The 23,730-nt window shown below is 32.3% G+C and overlaps 2 protein-coding genes across 2 annotated transcripts; both read left to right on the forward strand.

Annotated features, from left to right (window-relative positions):
* Window positions 1-5,894: 5,894 nt before the first annotated feature.
* Window positions 5,895-6,675, forward strand: LOC129899453 (kunitz trypsin inhibitor 5-like). The gene has a single exon (XM_055974429.1). The coding sequence runs from the start codon at window positions 5,978-5,980 to the stop codon at window positions 6,578-6,580; it is 603 nt and encodes a 200-aa protein (XP_055830404.1). The 5' UTR covers window positions 5,895-5,977; the 3' UTR covers window positions 6,581-6,675.
* A 613-nt stretch (window positions 6,676-7,288) lies between these two features.
* Window positions 7,289-12,642, forward strand: LOC129901345 (18S rRNA (guanine-N(7))-methyltransferase RID2). Its single transcript, XM_055976493.1, has 9 exons — window positions 7,289-7,469; window positions 7,546-7,621; window positions 8,441-8,524; window positions 8,609-8,664; window positions 9,638-9,694; window positions 10,074-10,123; window positions 10,270-10,422; window positions 11,975-12,110; window positions 12,276-12,642. Exons 1-9 carry the CDS (start codon window positions 7,374-7,376, stop codon window positions 12,438-12,440), a joined length of 873 nt encoding a protein of 290 aa, XP_055832468.1. The 5' UTR covers window positions 7,289-7,373; the 3' UTR covers window positions 12,441-12,642.
* Window positions 12,643-23,730: the final 11,088 nt, after the last annotated feature.

The raw sequence follows: 23,730 nt of genomic DNA on the forward strand, positions 1-23,730 counted from the left end.
ATCCAGGATGACCTATTCGATCATGTCATAACACAAATGTATTTGGATCAGTAAATTTCTGATTTACGATCATATGTGCCTCAATTGCACTAATTTTTGCATAATATACGCCAGATGACAGAGTTGGTAATTTTTCCAAAATATATTTCTGGCCTGAGACACTCTTGGTTATACTAAGATATTCAATATTCATTTCATTTAGTGTCTCAACATGATATCCATTTCTGTGGATATCTTTAAAACTTAACAAGTTTCTTGGGGATTTAGAAGAAAATAGTGCATCTTCTATAACAATTTTTATCCCCTTAGACGGAATTATAATAGCTCTTCCGGAGCCTTCTATCATTTTTGAATTATCAGAATTTGTAGTAACATTTGCTTTTCTTCTTAGCAAGTTAGAAAAATATTTCTCTTCCTTAAGTATAGCATGGGTTATTCCACTATCAATTATACAAATATCCTCGTGATTGGTCTTTGATCCAAATAAAATTTGAGATATTTTCTTCAATAAAAAATAAAATAAGTATTAACTCATGGTACATTACATAAATTTTATTTATTTACATTGACTAGGAAAATACAAACATCATATTTAATACAGATAAAAAGAAAAATATTTACATATTATTTGTCCTATCAATATTCATATTTTCGTCTGGAAAATTAAAGAAATCAGCTACATCCAAATGCATGGGCTCAATATTATATTCAGAGATAAAAAAATTTTCTGGATTATTTTTTGTCCTCTTTAATGATGCCTGATATAGCTGAACCAGACGTTTTGACGACCGGCAAGTTCGCAATCAGTGCCCCACACCTCCACATCTATGACATATACTTTCTGAATTATTCTTCGGTAAAGCTTCTGGCTTTTTACCCTGCCTTTTATATTGTTGATCATTTATCGATGCCAGCCGAGTATCATGATTAAAATTTCTTCTTTGACCACGACCACAACTGGGGTCATGACCTCTTTCTCGTTGGTTAGAATAGTTCATTATGTCTTTCAGCAATAAGAAGGTGAGAAAGTAAGTCAGAATATTTTTTAAATTCTTTTTCGCGATATTGCTGCAGGAGCATATTCGCGGGTGGAAATGTGGAGTATGTCTTTTCAAGTTTATCTTGCTCAGTGATCTCTTCTTCGCATAAATTTAACTGAGCTATAATTCTAAATAGAGCAGAATTATATTCAGTTATATTTTTGAAATCCATTAATCTCAGATTTAGTCAATCATGACAAGCTTGTGAAAGCATGACCAACTTCAGGTGGTCATATCTTTCTTTTAAATTTTTTCACAATTTAAAGGGGTCTTTTAATATGAGATATTGTAATTTTAGCCTCTCGTCAAGATGGTGACAGAGAAATATCATGGTTTTACCACGGTCTTGATTGGATGTCATATTGTCATCTTTAATTGTGTCTGCCAGACCCATTGATTCTAAATGAATTTCGGCATCAAGTGTCATGATGAGTAGCCTTTTCCAGAGATATCAAGAGAAGTAAATTCAATTTTTGAAATATTTGTCATTTTATGAAAATAAATTTAAATAAAACTCTTACCACTTTTGTTACCTTGAATAAATAGCAGAGCTTCATGCTGATAACGTGTTATGAAATAAACTAACTTCAACAAAATAAGGCGAAAAAATATAACAGAAAAGAAAGGAAAAACTGAGAAGGAAACTTTTTGTATCCGTGTATCTCTTCTCAATGCCAAAAACGACATTTATAAAAGATAAAAAGCAAATTGTGCAACAATCTCAAGTGAGCAACTTGTCCACTTTCAAGTGGGCCCCACTTGAGAAAGGGACATCCATCATCTAATAATATGCATATTGTTTATCACTAGAAAAGGAAAAGGTAAAAAGGCATGACAAGTTGACAATATATACTAATGTCCTAAATCAACTTTATATTTTAAAATTAGATATCGAATTAAGAAAAAAAAAAGATATTGGTATTTTAAATATTGATAGAGTATGCAAATAATATTATCCTGTGATGTGCAGTGGTGAGATTACTTCATCCTTAATCAATGATTTCGAGTTCGAGCCTTAAGTCTAGAAAAACTCTATTGAAAGTATCACCCCCCGAATAAATCCTACAATGTGTAATTTAAATTTAATTAGGACTCTATGAGCTCCGAACACCAAATAAAAAAAATAATAACTATGCAAATATTGGCCACCATCACGTGTCGAGGAGCAGAGTATGAATGCATGGAGACTAATGATATCTGACTACGAATTCCATTCAGATCGAAATCGCATGAAAACAATGTGTGTTCATCAAAAGTATAACATTCAAAGTTTTAATTAATAAAAAAATATACTTCATTTATCTCAGCTATCAATCTTTTTCTTATATATCTAAATTATCACTCTCTTTTATATTAAAACAACTTCATGCATGTCGTCAACTTAATATCGAACTATGTTTTAATATTAAAAAAATGATAATTAAGAATTAAAACTCATAAAAATGTAATTATTTAAATAGATAAATAAAATAATAGATAATTAAAATATGAAACTCACAAAAATATACTTTAACTATTTTGTTTTTACCATTAATAATTCAAATGATGTGATAAGACAAACCTTATCTGCAGCCACCTCATAGTGTCTCTCTCGATATTCTATTAGCAAATTGTGTGATAATTAAAAACATTATATCTTCGGTTACTATTTTTTTACCTACCTCGTTATTAGTACTTGAAAAAATAAATAATACTATCTATCTAGCTCCGATCCAATTTTAGCCTATGGTTTCAGTAATTTAATATTAAATAATGAGAATTAAATAAAACCATATGCCTCCATCTCTTGATGTTTCCTTCATCCTACGCAACAGGTAACTAGGACTATAGGAGTACTATATATACTTCAAAAAACATTATATTCTTATATAGTAGTCATCATTAGATTAATTAAATTGCCAAATTTATAAGCTAACGTTGCAGCGAAATGCTTAGGAAAAGGTACCTCATTTTATATAACTCAACATATTTATATTATTTACTTTAGATCATAAATTTCAAATAATTTTTTAAAAATTTTATGTCAAAATAAATAATATCGTATAAATTAAGAAAAAAATATATACGTATAGAATCAAAATTCAAAATTGCCGTTCTAACCTTATCTTTGACGGATGCATTCCATTTGCCAAAGTGATTACTTAATTAATTAGGTGTACGTGTATTTCACGAATGAAAGCCGCCTCCTGTCCCTTTGGCGCCCGTCGGTGCCAAATTATATTCACTAATTTACCATTAAATTGGTCAATTATTTATATATATATATTAACTGAATTTCTAATATAATGCATATATATTAAAAAAAATATTTAAGAACAAAATTTAAATTATATTTTTCTTTATTATTAGAGTATAACTTTGTAATAGTGTAGTTTAACTCGTAAAAAATTACAAAACTTCATTAATGCAAAGAATAAATATGAAAAAAGATTCAAACATTTCTCTTGAACTTTTAACAATTTAACTATTTTGAACAATGAAAAAAATTCTAAAAATCCAGTTAATATGGAATAGGGGAGTACTTACTACTTCTCCCTCTCAATTTATATTGTCGACTTTGGAGATTCAGACTATGACCAAATTGAATCAAATTAAAATCAATTAATCTAAAAGATTAATTTAATTAACTCTTAATCAAAACATTAAAAATATTACAAAACTAAAACGAAGAAAGTATATTATTTTCGTTCCACCGTAAATTACTTCCTACGTCTTTATGTAACACCCTTTTTATTGGTCCGTTCCAAAAAGAATGTCATCTTACTATAATTAAAAACAATTTTTAACTTTAAAATTCTCTTTTTACTCTCAATAAAATAATTTACAGCCATACAAAAATTTAATAATTATTTTAAATTATAAATTTTAATATTTTTTTTTTAAATAAATAAATTATATCAAGTCAAATAGTATCATCTAAAATAAAAGAAAGGGAGTATTAAAATTCTAGAGCCACCAGCTACCACTATCGCGCGCCTTCTTACAAATAAACAAGCATGGAATATTAGAGACCCACCAGACGGAGCAACGTACACTTGAAATCTTTATCAGAAAATTACATTGTTTAATTAGATAAAAATATTTCTATATATAATATTGACATTTTTGTAAGCGGTTTACTTCTTTAAATTTTGATATTTTTTAATTAAAATTTTGAATCCGGTTTGCCTGTAGTGTTTACACGTGTCGACACCAAAAAAGGCGTCGTACGTGTATCCACTGATGTTAATGTCAGGTTTTACACTCCGACAATTTGTGCTAGAGAAACTATTTGGAAACTTGGAGAGTATGATGATAAGCTGAAACAGTATTTTGTGGTGACTGATGGAGTTGAAGGCAACCCGGGTCCGAAAACTGTGGGTAATTGGTTTAAGATTGAGGAATTCGGGTCGGATTATAAGTTTGTGTTCTGTCCAAGTGTGTGTAAGTTTTGTAAAGTTATTTGTAAAGATGTTGGGATTTTTACTAAGGATGGGGTAAGGTTTTTGGCTCTTAGTGATACTCCATTTAAAGTCATGTTTAAGAAGACTTTTTGATTTATGTAAAAAAAAATTAATTTCTTCAGTTTTATGGTTAATATATTGAGAGATTTGGTTTCTAATAATAATATAATTATCCTTCTCTGGTGTATTAATCTTGCTTATGTTTGTTATTTGACCATGGCTTTTATAAGATTTTGTTGGATATTGGGAATGCGGCTCTTAATTCTTTTTAAAATTTCTACTCACTTGTGTTTCTTCATCAATTTTCTTTATTGAATTGTTGTTCATCCTCTCGGTCAATTAAATAGAAAGCTCAATTACCAAAATATTCATTGAAATTGACAGATGAATCTATCGTATTTTGTACCAAAAAATAGAATTATATAGTTGGATAATTGAGCATTATGAACATAAAAGTATGATTGAGTTCTTCAAACTTTCACCTTTCGTGAAGATGGAGATTTAGCGTAGTCCCCTATCATATTTATATTTTTTAAAAGATTACATTAGGGAAAGACAACAACATTATACCCAGTAAAATTTCACTAAATAAAATTTAGAAAAAGTAGAGCGTATGCAAATCTTATCATTACCTCGTAGAGATAGAGATACAGTACACTACAACTCATATTCAATTCTATTTTTTATTGAATTAAAATTTGATCAATAAATATTGCATATTTTAAAAATATTTTTGTGATAGTGTATCATGTGATTTTATAAACTTTTATTTATTTGGTAAAATTACATAATAAATTGAGATAATTTTGATAATCTTATAATTTATAAAGTATTTATATTTATGAGAAAACATATAACATAAAAAATTTAAAATAAATATCCAAATAAAATATCAGCTTCATCTCATATTTTTATATCATAATTTCAAATAATAGACGTTAGATGAATTAAAGTCAACTTTTAGGAGACTTCTGCAATCCAATTAAGATATGCGCTCATTTTTGAGCAACGAATGTCAAACTCCATTTGAATGATGACATTCATGCATCTTTTACTTTGAAGTCAAATATTACTACTTCCGTCGTTTTATCTTATTTGATTTTTATATTAAATAAGATTTTCATTTTATTTATTTTATATTTTAGATTAAAATTTTCTTAAGATAGGTATCGAATTAACCAGAACCAAACAATTGAAAATGGAGGAAGTATTTACATTTTTAAAAAATAGTACGTAATACATATAAATATACTAACCGAGTATCCAATTTTAATAGCAGTAACAACATTTAGATTAAAAATCATTGAGCACCTATGATTTAAAATTTTAGGGACCGCCACTACTACTTTATTCTTTTGTCACCAACAGCAGAAATTAAAGTAACTTATCCCTTAGCTTGCTATAAATTGACATCCACTTGTGATTATTCAACACACCAACGACTCATATCAACTGAAGTAAAGAGGAAAATAATAAAATTTCCCAGAAAAAAAAATGAACATCCTTTTGCTACTTTCAATTATTATCCCATTTACCTTAGCATCGTCATCACCATCTCCAGTTCTCGACACCAATGGTGACAAAGTCCAAGCAGGTCCCAACTACTTCATCTTACCAGTGATCCGAGGAAAAGGCGGTGGGGGGCTTTCCCCATTCAACGTTAAACAAAACAACACTTGTCCTAGGGACATCATCCAATGGGATGACGAGGAACAAGAAGGATTGCCTGTAGTGTTTACACGAATCGACGATAAAAAAAGCGTCGTTCGTGTCTCCACTGATGTTAATGTCAGGTTTTACACTCCGACAATTTGTGCTAGAGAAACTATTTGGAAACTTGGAGAGTATGATGATAAGTTGAAGCAGTATTTTGTTATGACTGGTGGAGTTGAAGGCAACCCGGGTCCGAAAACCGTGGGTAATTGGTTTAAGATTGAGGAATTCGGGTCGGATTATAAGATTGTGTACTGTACAAGTGTGTGCAAGTTTTGTAAAGTTCTTTGTAAAGATGTTGGGATTTTGATTACTAAGGATGGAGTAAGGTTATTGGCTCTTACTGACACTCCATATAAGGTCATGTTCAAGAAGACTTTTTGATTTTGGGAGCTTTTATCTTGCAATAATAAATATCTCATGTAATTTTGCTTATCTTCGATTTCAAAATGGCTTAATATTATTGTTGTTTATCTTAACTTCCCACCTTGTCTCTGTTTCTCTTTAAAAAAATTATTTCTTACGATATTTACTTTTCTCACACTTGATCAATAACAATATTTTACATTTAAGCCACTTCAAAAGGAGACAAAGAGATGCTTTGAGGTAATTAAAACTTGGATATTTTTTAGCAAGAAAGATAATGCATCTAAATACCGTTACTAAGATCTTGTTAACAATATTACTGATCCTTTATAAAAAAAATTAACCCCGATGCATCCAGTCATGAGCGAAATTAGTAGTCAGCATGTGGGTTTGATCGAATACAGTAGAATATATTTGTGTTAATAAATTCATTAAATTTATGCAAATATTAAATTTAAAATTCAATTATTATCACTTAAAATTATCATTATAAAATTCAGCACACATAAAATTGAAGTTGTAGCTTTCTCTCTCGGCTCCAGGTAACCATTTTATAGTGGTTGTTAACATACCTCCTCTACTGAAGGATGAAAAAAGTAAATGTTCCACGTATTGACGGGGGCAGTTAGATATAATTAGAATAAAAGGGACTGATTTTCAGACATAAATCAGAAGTAAGGGGACCAAACCGAAATTATATATAAAATTCGCGGGGCTTTGCTAGGGTTTAAGAGAGAGAGAGAGAGAGAAATTTTAGGCCTTCCTTCTTCGAAAAAAGGGAAGACAAATTAGCTAGCCGGAGCTCAGAAAAATGTCGAGACCAGAACTGCTAGCACCGCCGGAAATTTTCTACAACGACGATGAAGCTCGAAAATATACCTCTTCCTCTCGAATTATCGACATACAGGTATATATCCTATTGTAATGAACAAATTTAAAGTTATATGGTAATGCTTCTGAAGTCTGTTTGTATTTACTGAAAGACACAACTTTCCGAAAGAGCATTGGAGCTTCTTGCTTTGCCAGATGATGGCGTCCCAAGATTACTTCTTGATATTGGTATGTATATATGTTTATCAGTATTACCTGAAAAGTTCTATAAATGTTATAAAAGGAGAATTTGATGGGTTGTGAATGATAAGAAACAAATTTGAGATTTTAAAAGCATGTTTGACAATTTATTCATTTGATTACTTATCAATTGCTAAATCGCAAAATACACGGAACAAACATTCTCAGCTTCATGTTGCACTTAAAGATAGGTTGAGAGGATTAGACCATTTTCTCTTGTAAGCCCGATGACCCATATTAATGGAAAAAAAGAAGGTAACCAAGTTGAGAGATCTCCTTATATCCTATATTTGTCCAAGTATGGTTGGTCCTTCTGGTTTATAGTAAAGCCTATTAAGTGCATATGGTCTTGTGCATAGGGAAGAAGAAGAAAGGATTCTTCATATTTACAATTATTGACTTTTTCGATGTGGAGAAAGTTTTATAGGTTTAGTTTAAATAGGAAAAAAACAAGTGTTTAGCCTTCTTAAATTGTTGAACAATCACAGTAGAATGAAATGTTTGATTGGCCTTTTATACTGTAGAATGGGAAAGTGCCTCAATGTATACTGGTGTAGAATTATGCAATTTAGGCAGGTTTGCTTGTGCTTCTAAGTTCAATTAGGTAGAAGAGATCATCATGTAAACCTGAACGATTGTAACTTCTGGAATTGTTGCACTTATGGATCCTACATCTTCAACGTAAAGTCACTCGTTTCTGCATTTCAGTTGTTTAGTTTTGAGACTTCAAACTTATTTTACCATATTCAGTTAAACAAAATTGCAGAGGAAAAATGATAATCATTCATCCTTTCTTGTTTTTCGAAGGTTGCGGATCAGGTCTAAGTGGGGAGACACTCACTGAGCATGGACACCAGTGGCTTGGTTTGGATATATCAGAATCAATGCTTGGTATGTAAATTTCTTCTTATACGAGTAAAAAGTTTGATCTTGCTATGTTCATTGTCAGACTTCTAAATGATGGTTTTACTCTAGATATTGCATTGGAGCGTGAGGTTGAGGGTGATCTGATGCTAGGTGACATGGGTCAGGTAGGTTACTTAGTTTATTCTGATTGCTTCATCCTACTCTCAATTGTGATTTGAAATGCCAGATACACCTTGTTATTATTCTACAATCCTGTTGCTTGGACTGTAACATTTTTAAAGTTGTCAAGACTTGTACATGATCCACCACCCAGATTCTGTATCTCATCAGTTGAGAAATCTCGTATTGCCTAAAAAAGAAAGGAAAATACGGCACATAACTATTGACTTTAATATGCTAGCTTCTCGTCAAAACATTGAGCATACTAATGAATCTATCAAAAAATACGACAAAGTACCCATTTATGGAAGCAAAGCTTCAGCTTTACCCAGCTAAATATGACAGTGCATTTTGCATGATGTATCTTTCTTCTCTGTTTTGATGATAATCAAATGATGATTTTCAGCTTACTAGTTTCCGAGCTGTAATGCTACTCTCAAGTTGAGAATAGGTTATTCCACAATTCCATATCTCATATAATTTTGTAGGCAGGTCATCTATATATTAGGTAGAGCTTTGCATCAATACCAGCCCATGTACATTTCTTCCCTGAGCCCTCTTATATACTATGAATACAGATATATTTATTTCAAGAATAATCTGCCTATAACTATCGTTTATATTTGGGATTTTCAAGTCAAATGCATAGTAGACATATTCTTAGTCATTTCGATATGCTTTCCAGCATGATTCGTCTACGAGGTCTAGTTTTTTTGGGTGTGCGTGCTAAAAGACTGGTGAAGATGAAAGATCATGAAATTTGGCTGTCTATCTTGGTTGATCGTGCACACAATTGAGATTACTTATCAACTGTGTTGTTCCAATAATTATTTTTCTCAATGCTCTTGATAAAACTTTAACGTTGATAGAGATGTTACAAGTTGTCAAATGATGGGTAGTTCAAATTGTACATGCTATTTTTTCTTTCTACGTGTTCTTTAATAGAATGGCATAAATAATCGGTTGCATCTATCGTAGGGCTTAGGGCTTCGACCTGGTATTCTGGATGGTGCCATCAGTATCTCAGCGGTGCAGGTATATTTTCCTCCTCTTCTTTGTTGAGATCTTCAGTTTTTGAGCTGATAATGATGATAGTTATCTGGGGAGCCTTGACAATTTAGAATTATGTGTGAAATGTTATCTATTGTTTTTTCAAAGTCAATTTTGTGCTTTTGATATGAAATAATTAACCTGTGCACTACTTTCAAGTTTCTAGAGGGCTAGAGGCACAGCTTGCCATAGTCTTCATAATCTCATCATCTCCTTGCAAACATTCTCTTTTATGACTTCAATTTGGTACCTGTATGAATTTCCTTTAGATGGTTTTTTGGTGAATTATCAATACACACCTATTTGTATAGCCTCTTAAGGCATAGTGCTTATCAGTTCTGATGTACTTAATTTTCCCAAGCAGTGGTTGTGCAATGCTGACAAATCTTGTCATGAACCTCGGATAAGATTGAAGTAAGTAGACAATTTCTTTTCTTATTGTTAGTTGGTCAATTGTGCATGTTAATCTGCTCAAGATCCATTTGTGATGTCATTGTAGTAGGAATAATTTCATACTTCTAGCTATCTAAGTAATATGAATTTTGCTCATAACTCTGCAGGGCTTTCTTTAGTTCCTTGTATAGATGTTTGGGAAGGGGAGCAAGAGCAGTACTCCAGATCTATCCTGAAAATCTTGCTCAGAGAGAGCTGATTCTGGGTTTTGCCATGCGAGCTGGATTTTCTGGAGGCATAGTTGTTGACTACCCACACAGGTTAGGAAGCTTATAGACTTAATTTACTGTCTTTTTTTCTTCTAATTTTGTTGTGAAATAGTTTGAAAATTAGCGGTTGACCTGAGTGCAGCTCATTCCTCAATGGTCTACCACTGAACTACAATGGCTAAGTTGCACTTCTTTCATTCTAGTTAAAGCTTAATTGTGTTAGTATTCATTTCTTGGCACGTTGCCCTTTAATTTATTTGAATCAAGATAGTTTAGGCCATCTGTAAGCAGCATCAATCAAAGTAAATAAACACTTGTCAACCACAGACTGGTTTTTGGCGACCATTAGTTCCTCCTCTGAACTTCCCTATACCTCTCTCATACTGGCATATGTGGCACTTAAGAAGCCATAATTTTATTTTTTTTGGTTTAAAAAGTGTTTTGTTTAGAGAATTGAGGTGTTTGACCAAGATTTTAGGGGAAAAAAGTGTTTTTTTGAGTAGCAGAAGCTGTTTCAAAAGATGAATAAGTGCCTGTTTGGCGTAGCTTATAAGCTGCTTTAGATTAGCTAAGCCAAACAAACACTTATTCATCTTTTGAAACAGCTTCTGCTACTACTCAAAAACACTTTTTAAACCAAAAAAAATAAGCTGCTTTAGATAAGTTAAGTCAAACAGGCCCAATTAGTTTTTTGAGCCTATTTTAAGCACAAAATTGCTTTAAGTTGGCTAGCCAAACACTCAAAAAAGCTATAAGTTGTTTTTAGCAACTTATAAGGCAATCCAAACGGGCTCTAAGTAGTTCCTCAAAAGCACTTCTGGAACGTTGACCAAGCAAGTTGCTACTCTAATATCTGACAAAATTGATTAGCCAAAAGACAAACTGTTTTCTTGCAAAGTATTTTTTCGAAAAGCACTTCCGAGTTCTGACAAAACACTTCTCAAAATAAGCAGATTTTAGAAGTTTGGACAAGCAAACTATTAATCTAACTAATCACCCTCGTAACAATTTGTAAGGAATGGGTTGGTATGTAACGATTAAGTAACTCTTTAAGGTGCCTAAGATGAGGTTGAGCAAATAGTATGATAAAGTAGGTTGTGTTTCGTAAAATTTCTTTTAATTTGGTCGATTTCATTTACAAAACTAGGCTGTGTTTGGAGAGTAAAAGTTTAATGTGTCTAACTTAAAAAATGAAATGACTGAAGCAAACAAAGTAACTGAAGGAAAGGTGCCGAGTGCAAAAATATTTTATCCCTTTTTTATGTAGCTGCAAAAAGATGCATGAGATGGGTTGTTTCTTCTACTCTTTTCTTTTCGATAAAAAAATTGTTCCACCTTTATATTGTTACATCCCAATAAAGATTTTGTTTTGTACTTGGAAAAGATATTGCCGTAGTAACAGAGATAATTATAAATTGACCAGTATCAGTTAGTGTAAGCTTAACCACAAAGTAGAACCAAGGAACCTGAATTTATTGATGCTTGAGATGTATGTTAGCTATGCCCCAGGATATAATTACAATGCACTATCAAGTGGTGGTTCATTTTGTTTTGATTTGGTTGCTGTCCTGACACAAGATTGTACGCTGTTTTGTTGTCACAGTTCTAAAAGGAGGAAGGAATACTTAGTTCTCACTTGTGGTCCTGCATCTCTCAGCACCACTACTCCCGAAGGAAAGGGTGAAGATGGAGAGAGTTGTTCTGATGAAGACAGTAGCGAGGATGAAGAAAACCAGACAGTAAGTAATTCAAGAGCACCGATTTAACGGTGCTGAAACTAACCAATGGTTTTTCCTCCTAAGACCATTTCTTCTTTTGTTTTTACTCTCATCTCCCAATTTTCTTCTTTCTTCTGGTACTATCTTTGATCATACCATATTTTCATTTCACCCTCTACTGTGCAGGTTTGCATATCTGACAGGCGCAGACCTAGAAAAAAGCAAAAGGTGAACAAGAAAGGCAAAGGGAGGGACTGGGTTCTGAGGAAGAAAGAACAGATGAGGAAAAAGGGGAATGCAGTTCCTGCAGATAGCAAATACACAGCACGTAAAAGAAAAGATCGGTTTTGATCCATTAGTAAGATATATTCGAGTTGATTTATATGTTTTGAACAGAACTTCAGCTCAAGGAGCTAAAATTATTGCTTATTGACCGAAATGAGAAGCAAAAATATTCTGATAAAGACGTTCCTCAGATTGTTTAAAGATTCTGGGACAGTTTTGTGAGACTTGAATATAAAAATTTTCAGCTGAATTCAAGAGTAAACAAGAACAGTCTATTGTTTAATGGTTCTTTACATTTTATTTTTTTCAGTTGGATGTTACTTTTCGATCACGTTGTGTGTATTTACCTCCTTCGGGGGTTACTTATATTCTATCATTACCAAATTTAATACATAGACCCCTAATTGAACGGATTTTCCCAAATCAATCAAACTTGACTAATTTCAATTTAAATTGATTCCCTTTTTAAGTCCGTCTCACTAAATTAAATAATTCGTATCAAATTAAACCCCATATGATCTAAAAAGAAAAGAAACTTGAATAATCAGAAATCGAATTGAAGGAATGTGGTGTTGGTTTCCAATCCATTTTGTGGATAGCCATTGAATTGGAGCTTAAAGCTCGAGTTTGGATTCGAAAATTTGGAAGCCTCGAGTTTGGAATCTGTTGTGAATGGGTATTGTTTCGATCTATTTTTGTTGCTGATTCCAGTTCGTTTTGTGGTTATCCATTGATTTGGAGAGGAACAATTTGAAGAAGGCGGCAGTCCTTCAGTGAAGCTCGATCAAAGCTCAAGTTTAAAAAATTGGATTGCCGCAAATGAGTTTCATTTCGAGTGAATATTATTGCAAATGAACGGAACGACTTGGATCTGAAATTTGCTGAAGTATTCGGTGTTTCAGAGATAGTCCAAAAATTTGCCACATTATTCTGAAAGTAGACACTTTTCCTTGTAATCCGTTCGAACTTATTTTAAAAAGGAGAATTTTCGCATATAGCCACTCAAAAATATCTTAATTATGTTTTATAGCTATAGTTTGCTAATTACAGTTCGTAACTATAGTTATAGCAGCGTTTGCGTAATTCACGCAGCATTTGTATACGTTTGTATAATTCGCTATACAGTTCACAGTTTTTGTATAACGTTTGTATATTTCACTATACAATTCATGCACAACGTTTGTATAATTTGATATACAATTTGTAGTGTTTGTATACTTCGCTATACAATTGGATTCGTGCACAACGTTTGTATAAATCGCACGAATTATACAAAACTTAACTGTATAATCGTGCAAATTATACAAAACTCAAACTGTAATTACAGCTATATATTTACCGCGAGCCATAATTAATTAAAACTATAGCTATGTTAGCTAATTAACTAGTATATATTTACTTATCCGCATAATTTTCCCATTTAAAAAAGTAGTCTTTCATTCTTGTAATGTAATATATAACATTACACCGGCCATTCGATCATTTTAATTACCAAAAAATGGCCATTTGATGTATATTCATGTATATTAAATGTATATTTAGTGTATAACTTATGTATAAGTAATTTATATTGTATAGTCAGTATATACTTCTTATGACTTTTGACGCTATATTGTATAGTCAATGTATATTTTTTTATGATTTTTGGCTATTTTTATATTAATAAAACATGACTATATTTGTTGTAAGTTAATTAATTTATTATATATATATTTGAAATTGTCCCTTTAATTAATTAGATGGATTGAAGTCGGGTTAAAGAGGAGATCAGCTAATTTAAATGAACTTAGCTAATTTTGATTGATTTGGGGAAATCAATTTCATTAGGGATATTTATGTTATGTTTAGTAACGGTAGGAATATAAATAATCCAATAGTATAACAAAAGATAAAATTAGCTAATAAACCAAAGGGAATATTTATGATGCTTTTCCCTTAAATAAATTAAGAACTATACAATTATGGAAGAGGATCCGAGAAAGGATTGTTGAATTCATTTGTAAATTACTTCTATTTTTACCTTTATCCTAAAAGGCCCTTAAAATTATGGGTCATTCTTATGAATGCCCCCATTTAGCGGTAGTTTTAATTTTTGTTTTTTAAATTTATAGTTTTTAATATTTTCTTTTTACCATTTTAAGTGATAAAGATGTGGACAAAAATATCTCTAATATTAAAAAAAAAAAATTGCAAGGCCAACAAAATTTGCAAGGCAAAAAATAATAATTAGCAATACATTTTTTTTTGTTACGCATATGTTATGCCTTATAAGATATACGTTCAATTTTAGAACATTACACGTTAAGATATTCATGTCACATGAAAAAGTTCTCTAAAAAAGTTTACCTAGCGAAATTAGGTCATAATTAAAAGTTCTTTGGACAATACATTTTCATTAAATGAGCAATAGAGACAAAAATTTAAAACTATTGATTTGTGAGGCAAAAATTAAAGACCACTTCCAAAAAAAAAATGGAACTAGTAAAGTAAGATGTCAGAACTCTTGCTTTCGTCTTGTCTTTCCCCATCCTCTCATCGCTTGTCCGCTCAAATCTAATACTCGAATCTCTGTTTATTTGAAGTTTATTAAACATGGAGCAGCAACATACCTGAATTTATCGTCCATTCGAAGAATACCAATCGTCCAACTTAAAAATCACTGAACTAGCTATCAGAGTAATCCATACAAAAACTTGTAAATTTCATAAAGTTCATACAATAATATGACAATAGAAACTTTCAGTCCAATAGTAAAAGCATAGTGCGTGATAAGTGGAAAAGTAGAGTCGTATGAACCAAATATGACAAAATGAAATAGCTAATTTAAAGAAATTAAATTATAATTAAAAAGTGATATGGTCAAAAATATGAAAAGAAACGAGTGCATATAGAAGAGGAACTTGTAAGCCGTGCATACAAAGGAAAATCTGGGAGCAACGATAAGTTATTAATTATGTGTGATCTATAATTTACGAGTTCGAGTGGTAAAGTTATATATTAATGTTTATGTTAGGGTAGACTAATAATATTACACGTAGGATGGACGTATTGAAGAAAAAACATATTTTGACAAAGTATATATTCATTTATTCAATATTATTAGCTTTTAAAAAAATCACATATAGAGACTAATCTCCACTCTCAAACTCTAGTTATTCATCCCACAAGTTAAAAGTAAATAAATAGTCAAAGTTCTCAAATTTGGGCTCTCGATGAATTTTGTTAGATCAATTAGCTACGATATGCTTAGAGAATATTTCGATTTAGGATAATAATGCAGCTTATTATTATTTAGTCACACAGGGTAAGTAATCATTTAACATGACATTTATTATCACAAACAGAAGACAAAAACGAGATTTAAAGTTTGATATATTTTCAAAGTTAAGTTTTGATAATTGACGATTAAAGTAGATATCAAATATTAAACTTTAAAAGTTGGATTTGATATAGTAAAATCCCGCCCTTTAGGTACATCTCTTCGCTGAATTATACATGATGCTTCGTGCATCCTTTATTACTCATTCTATACACATACACATTTTTTAAAATATTGAAGTGTATACAATGTTAAGGTCAAAGGATTTAACTGAAAAAGCCCGAGTTAAAGTGTCAAAATGAAAATAAGAAAAACTACACAAAATAGATTCAATTGTGAAATTATTTACTCAAATTAGAATCAAATCAAACTATTTACCCTTAATGGACCCATGACTCAAACTATTTACCCTCTTACCCCACTTTCTCCTTTCTTATTTTGCGCATGACATCAACATCATTACTATGAATTAATCTTCTGTGATACTCCATCGATATATGGACACTATATCATATCATATAGGACTGAGATTAATTCTCTGTGATACTACGTCGGTATATTGATACCCTATTGGTATCATATAGGATTGAGCTCTTTTTCAAGAAATAAAAATGAACAATTAAGAGAAAATTCTTAAAATCACAATCTTATTTATTAAATTTTAATTAGTAGAAAATATATTCTTTGTGATACTCTGTCGGTACATTGATACCATATTGGTATCATCTAGAACTGAGCTTACTCCTCTGTGATACTCCATCGGTACATTGATCCCTATCGGTATCATATAGGGTGGGCACTGACATCATTATGACGTGAGCGCGCAAATTTTAAAATAAATTTATGTTATTTTAAAATAAAAAAAATATAAAAATAATGAGACATTTAAGAGTAAACATTTTCTCTTTTCGGGATACAAGTGTTCTTATCCCACGAAAATAAAGCTCAAATTTTTAAGAGTTCTTTATATATTTGGACCAAATATTAATAATGTACCTCTTTTAGATTGATAAATTTAATGAGGAGGTTAATGTAATTTAGACAAAATTAAGCATTACATGTTTTGTTAAGACAGTGGAAAGAGTATAAATAGCATTCCTCTTGTCCTACTCATCATTGTTCAACAAACCTTTGACACACTCAGACCAAAGTTTCAGTGTGGTGTCCCCACCCTCACCCCACCGCTGCCGATCTTGGTGGGGAACAAATTAAAATCATCCAGAAAAAAAAAAAGACAGGTACAACTTTGTTAAAGATGTGTTTTTTTGCATGCAAAATTCTTTAATTTTATGCTAAAAGATTTGATTTTGTTACTCAATTCTTTGTTAAAGATGTGTTTTTTTTTTTAATAAAAAAAGGTTCTTGATTAAATCATGTACGAATCAAAGAAGTGAAAAGAAAAAGAGAAGTTGATTTTTTTTTTTGTCTCTAATGTGCTTAATTTTTTGTTTGAATTTTGCTTGTTTCCCTTAGTCCTGATAAAGAGGTGAATGATAGAGATTACAGAAATTTAAAGACTAACAAATCGTTCTAGTCAGCTCCTGTAGGTCTAGAATTCTTGATTGATATATTTTATTTTATTTTTGCTCTTTTGTTATATAATTTTGTGTTTTGTGTTTATAAATGGTGGATTGGTTCACTAATGTGTCGTTTGGTTGTGGTATTAAAGCAATTAACAATACCAGAAAAATGATACATTGATGCTTTGGCTGCATAAGGAGAAAAATGATCATTGTTGTATTAAATGAAACTTGTATCAAGTTATGAGCGAATCAATCTTATGTGTGATAGGATGTGGAACAACAATAGATGTACCAATGCGCGTGTGATAGATTGTGGAACAAGAATAGATGCATCCGAGCCAGGATTTTGATTTAGGGGGTTTAAAAATTGAAGAAGCAGACACATGAACTTTTCGAAGGAGGTTCGACATCTATTATATATACATAAAGAATTATTTTTACCATATATAAATAGTATAATTTTCCGCCAAAAGGGGTTCGGAACCCCCTGAACAATAGGTGGCTCCGCCCTTGGATGTATCAATGCGGAGGTTCAACCTTTTTATAGGAAATTTTGTGTTTTGTGTTTATAAATAGTGGATTGGTTAACTATGTGTTGTTTGATTGTGGCATAGGAGCAGTTAACACCAGCATAAAATGATACATTGTTTGTTTGTCCGCATAAGGAAAAAAAGGATCATTGTTGTATTTAATAAAACTAGTATTAAGTTATGCGCGAATCAATGATATATGTGTGATAGAATGTGAAACAAGAATAGATGTATCAATGCGCGCGAAGATTCAACCTTTAAAAGGCAAAATTGCCCTTCAGTATTAATTTTGTAAAAGTTTTTTTTTTTACCCCGCATTTTGGAGGATTTATAGTGTTTCCACACTTCCCCTCCAGTGTGACTCGAACCCAGGACCTACCGGTCATGTAAAAGTTTGGTTTTCAGTTTCAAGGTTTTGATATTTCGGTTAACTACCAGAAGAACTCATGAACTTATGTGGTATATGTTTCAGTTATTCATTTTTCTATCTTGTGTTTTATGTGCAGGTACATTTATGTCTCCATGGCCAAATTACTTTGCCTCATGTCCTTCCTTTCTCTCTTCCCCTAATACGATGCCAAAGATCAGGTCTTTATTACTTGAAAGAACTCTACTTTTGTTATTTTGTTCAATGACACAAGTTTATATATATAAGTCTTGAGAAACTGATTTTCATGAACGTTACCCAAAAAAAGTTGAAGTTGTTTTCTTTGAACATCATAGATCTTTTTATAACGTTTATAGAATGTCTTAGTGTAGTAACTTGGATAATTATCTTAAAGAAATATCTAGATATTCTAAAGTATTGCTATAAGATAAAGTTTACTAGAAGAATATTGAACCATCCATAAACAAGTATAAATAGGGACGGTCTTGTACATTTGCGATCAACCCAATTCAAGAGAGACTACTTTCATAACAAAGTTGTCTACCCAAAATTCTCCTTCTCCTTCCATAACTTACTCCGCCTTAGTTGAATCTTCTGATACTAATCAACAAAGATATCCATTCTACTTAAATTATACACTTTTAACACTAAAATTTCATAGTTATTAATTCCATTTACATTTTAGATAACAACTGCTCGTCACGTGATCAACTCGTGCCAAGACAAGGCTCGCTTTTAGTCAATATTTTTATTTGTTACCTCTTTAAACACTCTAATCTCGAGTCCTTGACTATTACTTTCTTGGAACATACTTGTCGCTATTGTCAGATTCATATCATGTTAAACTCATCAACTTTGTTCCTGTCGTATAATACCATATTACACCTTTAAAAGTTTCGGATGTGGCTCCTCTCTACAAGCTGATCCCTCCATTTTCCCTAGTTGGAGCTTGAAAATATTACACGCGCCTCATTAATAAATAAACAATCTACATTTATTTGGTTAAGCAAATAGTCAACTGTGGTTAATACTCCTAGTTCACTTTGATAACTGTCTCCTCTCCCCAGCCAAATAAATCCTTCCCATAAGGAAAGGGGAATTTTAGGAAACACCATCTTATTTTTTATATCTTTTTTTCCTTACTCTTTAATATCATTGTAATTTTTTTGCTGTTAGAGGTGGGAGGTATTTGTAATTGAATAACAATAAGCGAATTCTCTAGATGTTTCGAGAGCTTGATTCTTGTATAGGATTGAATCTAAGATGAATGCTTCCATGCAAATCTCTCAATCAGGACTCAGGAGAGAACGAAAAATATTCAGTTGCCTTCGGCTCTAAAAATTTCACTAACAGAGCTTCATTGTTAAATCTCAACCAAATTGTCTCTCACACCAATTATATTCTCTTTCAATTTATGTTCTGAATTAAAAATAAATCAATGATAAATTAAACAAGTTACATTAAAAATAAAAAGATATGGAAACAATTCACGAACTCTACGTAAGATGGAAGTAACTTCAATAACTAATTTCACCAAGAACTTGAAATATTCTCCTGATTACCTTCACAGGGGAGCTCTTTTTTTTTTGGCTGTGAAAATGGTGAAAGGATGAAATCTGACTAGGGTTAACATACTTGGATCAACCAATAAATTGAAGCCTAGAGCTCATTGATTTCGGATTTACTAATGACTAAATTGGCTTCGTTGGAACCACTATTGTAACTAGCATCTGATGATGCTGAATATACCAAATTCAAAATAGGATAACATGCTTGATAGGGCATCTTTTTTTTTTTGGTTAAATTTTGGTATTTTATTGATGAAGTAATGAGTATAAATACTACCTTACACCACCTCGGGCAAAACCCATTCCCTACATGGTCCAATCGACTAGGAAAGAAATAAACAAACAACTAAAAATAAAACACCTAACACTTTGAACCTCCCTGTCCCATCTATCCCTTTACTGGAGTTACTCTCAAATAGGGACATTTTAGTTTATCACTGTTAATGATCTTTCTTCCTGCTACTTCCAAACTACTGAAATCTTTGTAGTTGCACTGTCCTTTATCGATTGCAATATTTGCCAATTAGTCTGCTAGTTGATTTCCTTCCCTGAGAATTTGCTGGAATGTATGTTGTTTGTCCTGTAAGGATGTTTTGATTTCTGTCACCATCTCTGTGATTATCCAAGGACATGACCATTTTTCTTCTAGAATCTTGTATAATAGCATAAAGTCTGTTTGAATGATTATATTATTGTGTTGTTCCTGCCTGCGATGTTTACATGCTTCTAGAATCTCCTTCACCTTTGATACAGTGTTAGTGGTGTTTTCAATAGTAGCTCCCTCTTGCATACATTAAATTCCCTCTTTCATTCCTCAAACAAAAGGCATAGGAGCTTAGACCTGGATTTCCCTTCGAAGCCCCATATGTATTGTATTTTAACCAGCCTACAGATGGGAATTCCCATAGGGCATCGAGTTCTAGTATCATAACTGTTTACTCATAAGAAGGTCCGCGAATTTGATCAACTATTCAGGTGGCTAATACTATAGTTTAACTGCAGACATAGTCTTGGTTTACCTTCCGTGCCTGTTTTCTCCTCTTTGTAAAAAGAATATCAAAAGGATATATGGTACATTGATGAAACGCATAAGATCAGTACATGCAATTTATAGCAACTATTAAGCCGCCTTCCTGATATACTAAAACTCTTCCCCATTGTAAAGGGAATTCAATAATTTGTATATATACAAAACAATCCTTTTTCCTTATCTACACACTATAATTTTCAACGAAAACGAATCAATTATAGAATGTCAGTTTGGTGTGTTAGTTTCCCAACCATCATGTACAAACTGAAAATAGCTTATTTTTAAGCAGTCAATAGCATACCAAGTCCATACCAAAGAACTGAAACCGAACTAAACCGAACAGGATAAAACGAAATCTAAAAACTACAGTTTCGTGTATACATTCGAAAACCGAAGTACCGAACACCTACTCCTAGTAAAACAGTCCATTGATTATTAATCACCATATAATCAATCCATGCAATATTTTTATCCTTGCATAACTAGTAAGTGAACCAAACGAACCACAGGTATGATATTCATGATTCAAGGACCCAAGGGCATGACCTAGTTGTCAATGAGATGAGTTGAAAACCAATCTCAGGTTCAAATACTAGAAGAGACAAACATTAGGTGATTTCTTTCCATTTGTCATGTCTTTGATGGACAGAGTTATCTAGTACCGCTCGCTAGTGCATAGGTGTCTCGTGGGATAGGTCGAGTTGCACGCAGGCTGGCCCGGACACCATAGTTATCAAAAAGAAAAACATTATTCGTGATTGAATTGATCTATTTACTTTTGCAATGACGACACTCTTCTTTTGCTTCTCTTTCTTGGTTGTTTTTATTTACTGATATGTGACTATTCAGTTGTAATTTACCAAGAAATAGTGATTAAAGCTGGTTTTTTGCATTTATTTGTTGGTCCTCTGTTTTTATTGTCCGCATTAGGTAAGTGTGCAATTTGAGTTTGACATGCTCATTGGGCTCTTCTCTTTTTTATCTATTGATTTTTTCATTCATTGAGTTTTCGGTAAGAATTTATATAGTCGGAACCCAACTTGTTTTGGAATTGAGGAGTAATAGTTGTCGTATCCCGGAAAGTTAAGTAGGAAATTTGCTTTGGATTTTGTCCGGGGAGTAGTCGTATTTAATATTGTTGTTTATCTTCAATCACTTGCTTTGTAAAGTTTATCCTCTTATTTCTTTTTCTGCCTTTTTTCTTTTCTTTCATTGTATTGTCCAATGATGAATTAACTCCAATATACAGTTCATGCTAGTTATGATTTGCTAGTATTTGGGATATTGACTTGAATTTACGATGTTATTCCGACTAGCATTGACTTGAAGGAAACTAAGTTGTTGGTGATAATTCCGACTAGCATTGACTTGAAGGAAACTAAGTTGTTGGTGATAATATGTTTTTTTTTTACTTAGCGATTAACGACTTTTTGACTTTTCTTGGTTCAAGCAGTGATAAAGGCAAGTATTCATCAATACGAATGTAATATATCCGACGACTGTTGGCTGCATGTTTTAGAATAACCTCTTCCTATATCCAGAAGAGACATTTCTTCTACTTGAGATATCTCAAACAATCGAGAAGAAAAACTGTCATAGTAACATATACAGATGGCGCGAAAGAAAAATAAATACGCGAGGAGAGAGCGAAATGATTCAACTGTCAATGCAGCTAATGATGCTGGAAACCTGAATAATCGAAGAATTCAGAAGAAGGATGCTAATGTAAGCAATTGTGACTTGAAAAACTTCGATTTATCACAGGCTGATGACGATGCTACCTTGAATAAAAAACTTCCTAGCGCTGTTAATGTTAATTTATCAGCAGATACAAATCAGGAACAGCGCGTTTCAAAGGACCTGAGTAGAAATAAGAGTGTGTTTGTGCAAGGATCTCCTATCAGTGGAGCTTCTTTGAATGCTGGTGCTTCAAAGTTGTTGATTCCTGAAGATAAAGCCCGAACAATTTGTGGTCGTCAAAATGACATTTGTTGGGCAGTGAATGAGGCACATGGGGCGAACCTAGCCGCTGAAGCCATTGAGATGGGGAAGGGCTATCCTGTTGCTGAATTTGAGAAATTTGTTCGTTCTGCCTCTCCAGTTATATGTCCATCTGTTCAAGGTGGTCAAGGTGCACCTCTATGCAAGTACGAGATACCAAATATCTCTTTATGGAATTTGTGGCAGTGGTTTGAGAAACATGGAAACTATGGTTTACAAGTAAAAGTAGAGGAACATACAACTTCTCGTCTAAAGTTCAGTGCATATTTTAATCCCTCTTTGTCAGCCGTTCAGCTCTTCAAGGATAATGGAACTCAGGGTTCACCTACAGGAAACTTTCACAAAAGATTTTCTCTACTTGTACCTAAACCTCGAGTCGAGAACTCAAGCTCTTTACGAAAAAAGAATGTTGTCTCTGACTCCAGGTCATCGTCAGATTGCAGCGATGCAGATCCACCAGTTGAATCTAAGTTGTCTGATGAGCTTCTGTTTGAATATTTCGAACATGAACAGCCTCAAAGTCGTAAACCGTTCTTTGAAAAGTGTGTGGTACATCATAAGTTTTTTTTAAAATCCATTTTAGTGATGTTGTTTTTGTTAGCAATACTATTTTTTTATTAATCATAAGTTATTTCTTGGGCTTGCTCCAACTACTCTATTCTAGGATTCAGGAACTTGTTGCTGCTGATGGGCCTTCAAGTCATGGAGATCCATCAATCCTACAGTCCGCACGCTTGCCTGACCTGCACCCTCATTCGTGGTTAGTATGGGCATATAACTGACAAATGTTTGGAGATCCAACACTTTATGTGACGCACTTTTTTGTTTTAGTCAGATTTAAAAAGAATGACATATTTTCTTATTTGACAAATGTTTTATGACACTATCTAACATTTACCCATGTTGGATCCTACTTATTCAGCAAAAAGTACAAGAAGGTATACTCTTCTATTTAAAAATTCATTTATCTTAAGGGTAGTTTTGGAATTAACATTGA

This window comes from Solanum dulcamara, chromosome 8 (genome assembly GCF_947179165.1).
Source record: "Solanum dulcamara chromosome 8, daSolDulc1.2, whole genome shotgun sequence".
Lineage (NCBI taxonomy): Eukaryota > Viridiplantae > Streptophyta > Magnoliopsida > Solanales > Solanaceae > Solanum > Solanum dulcamara.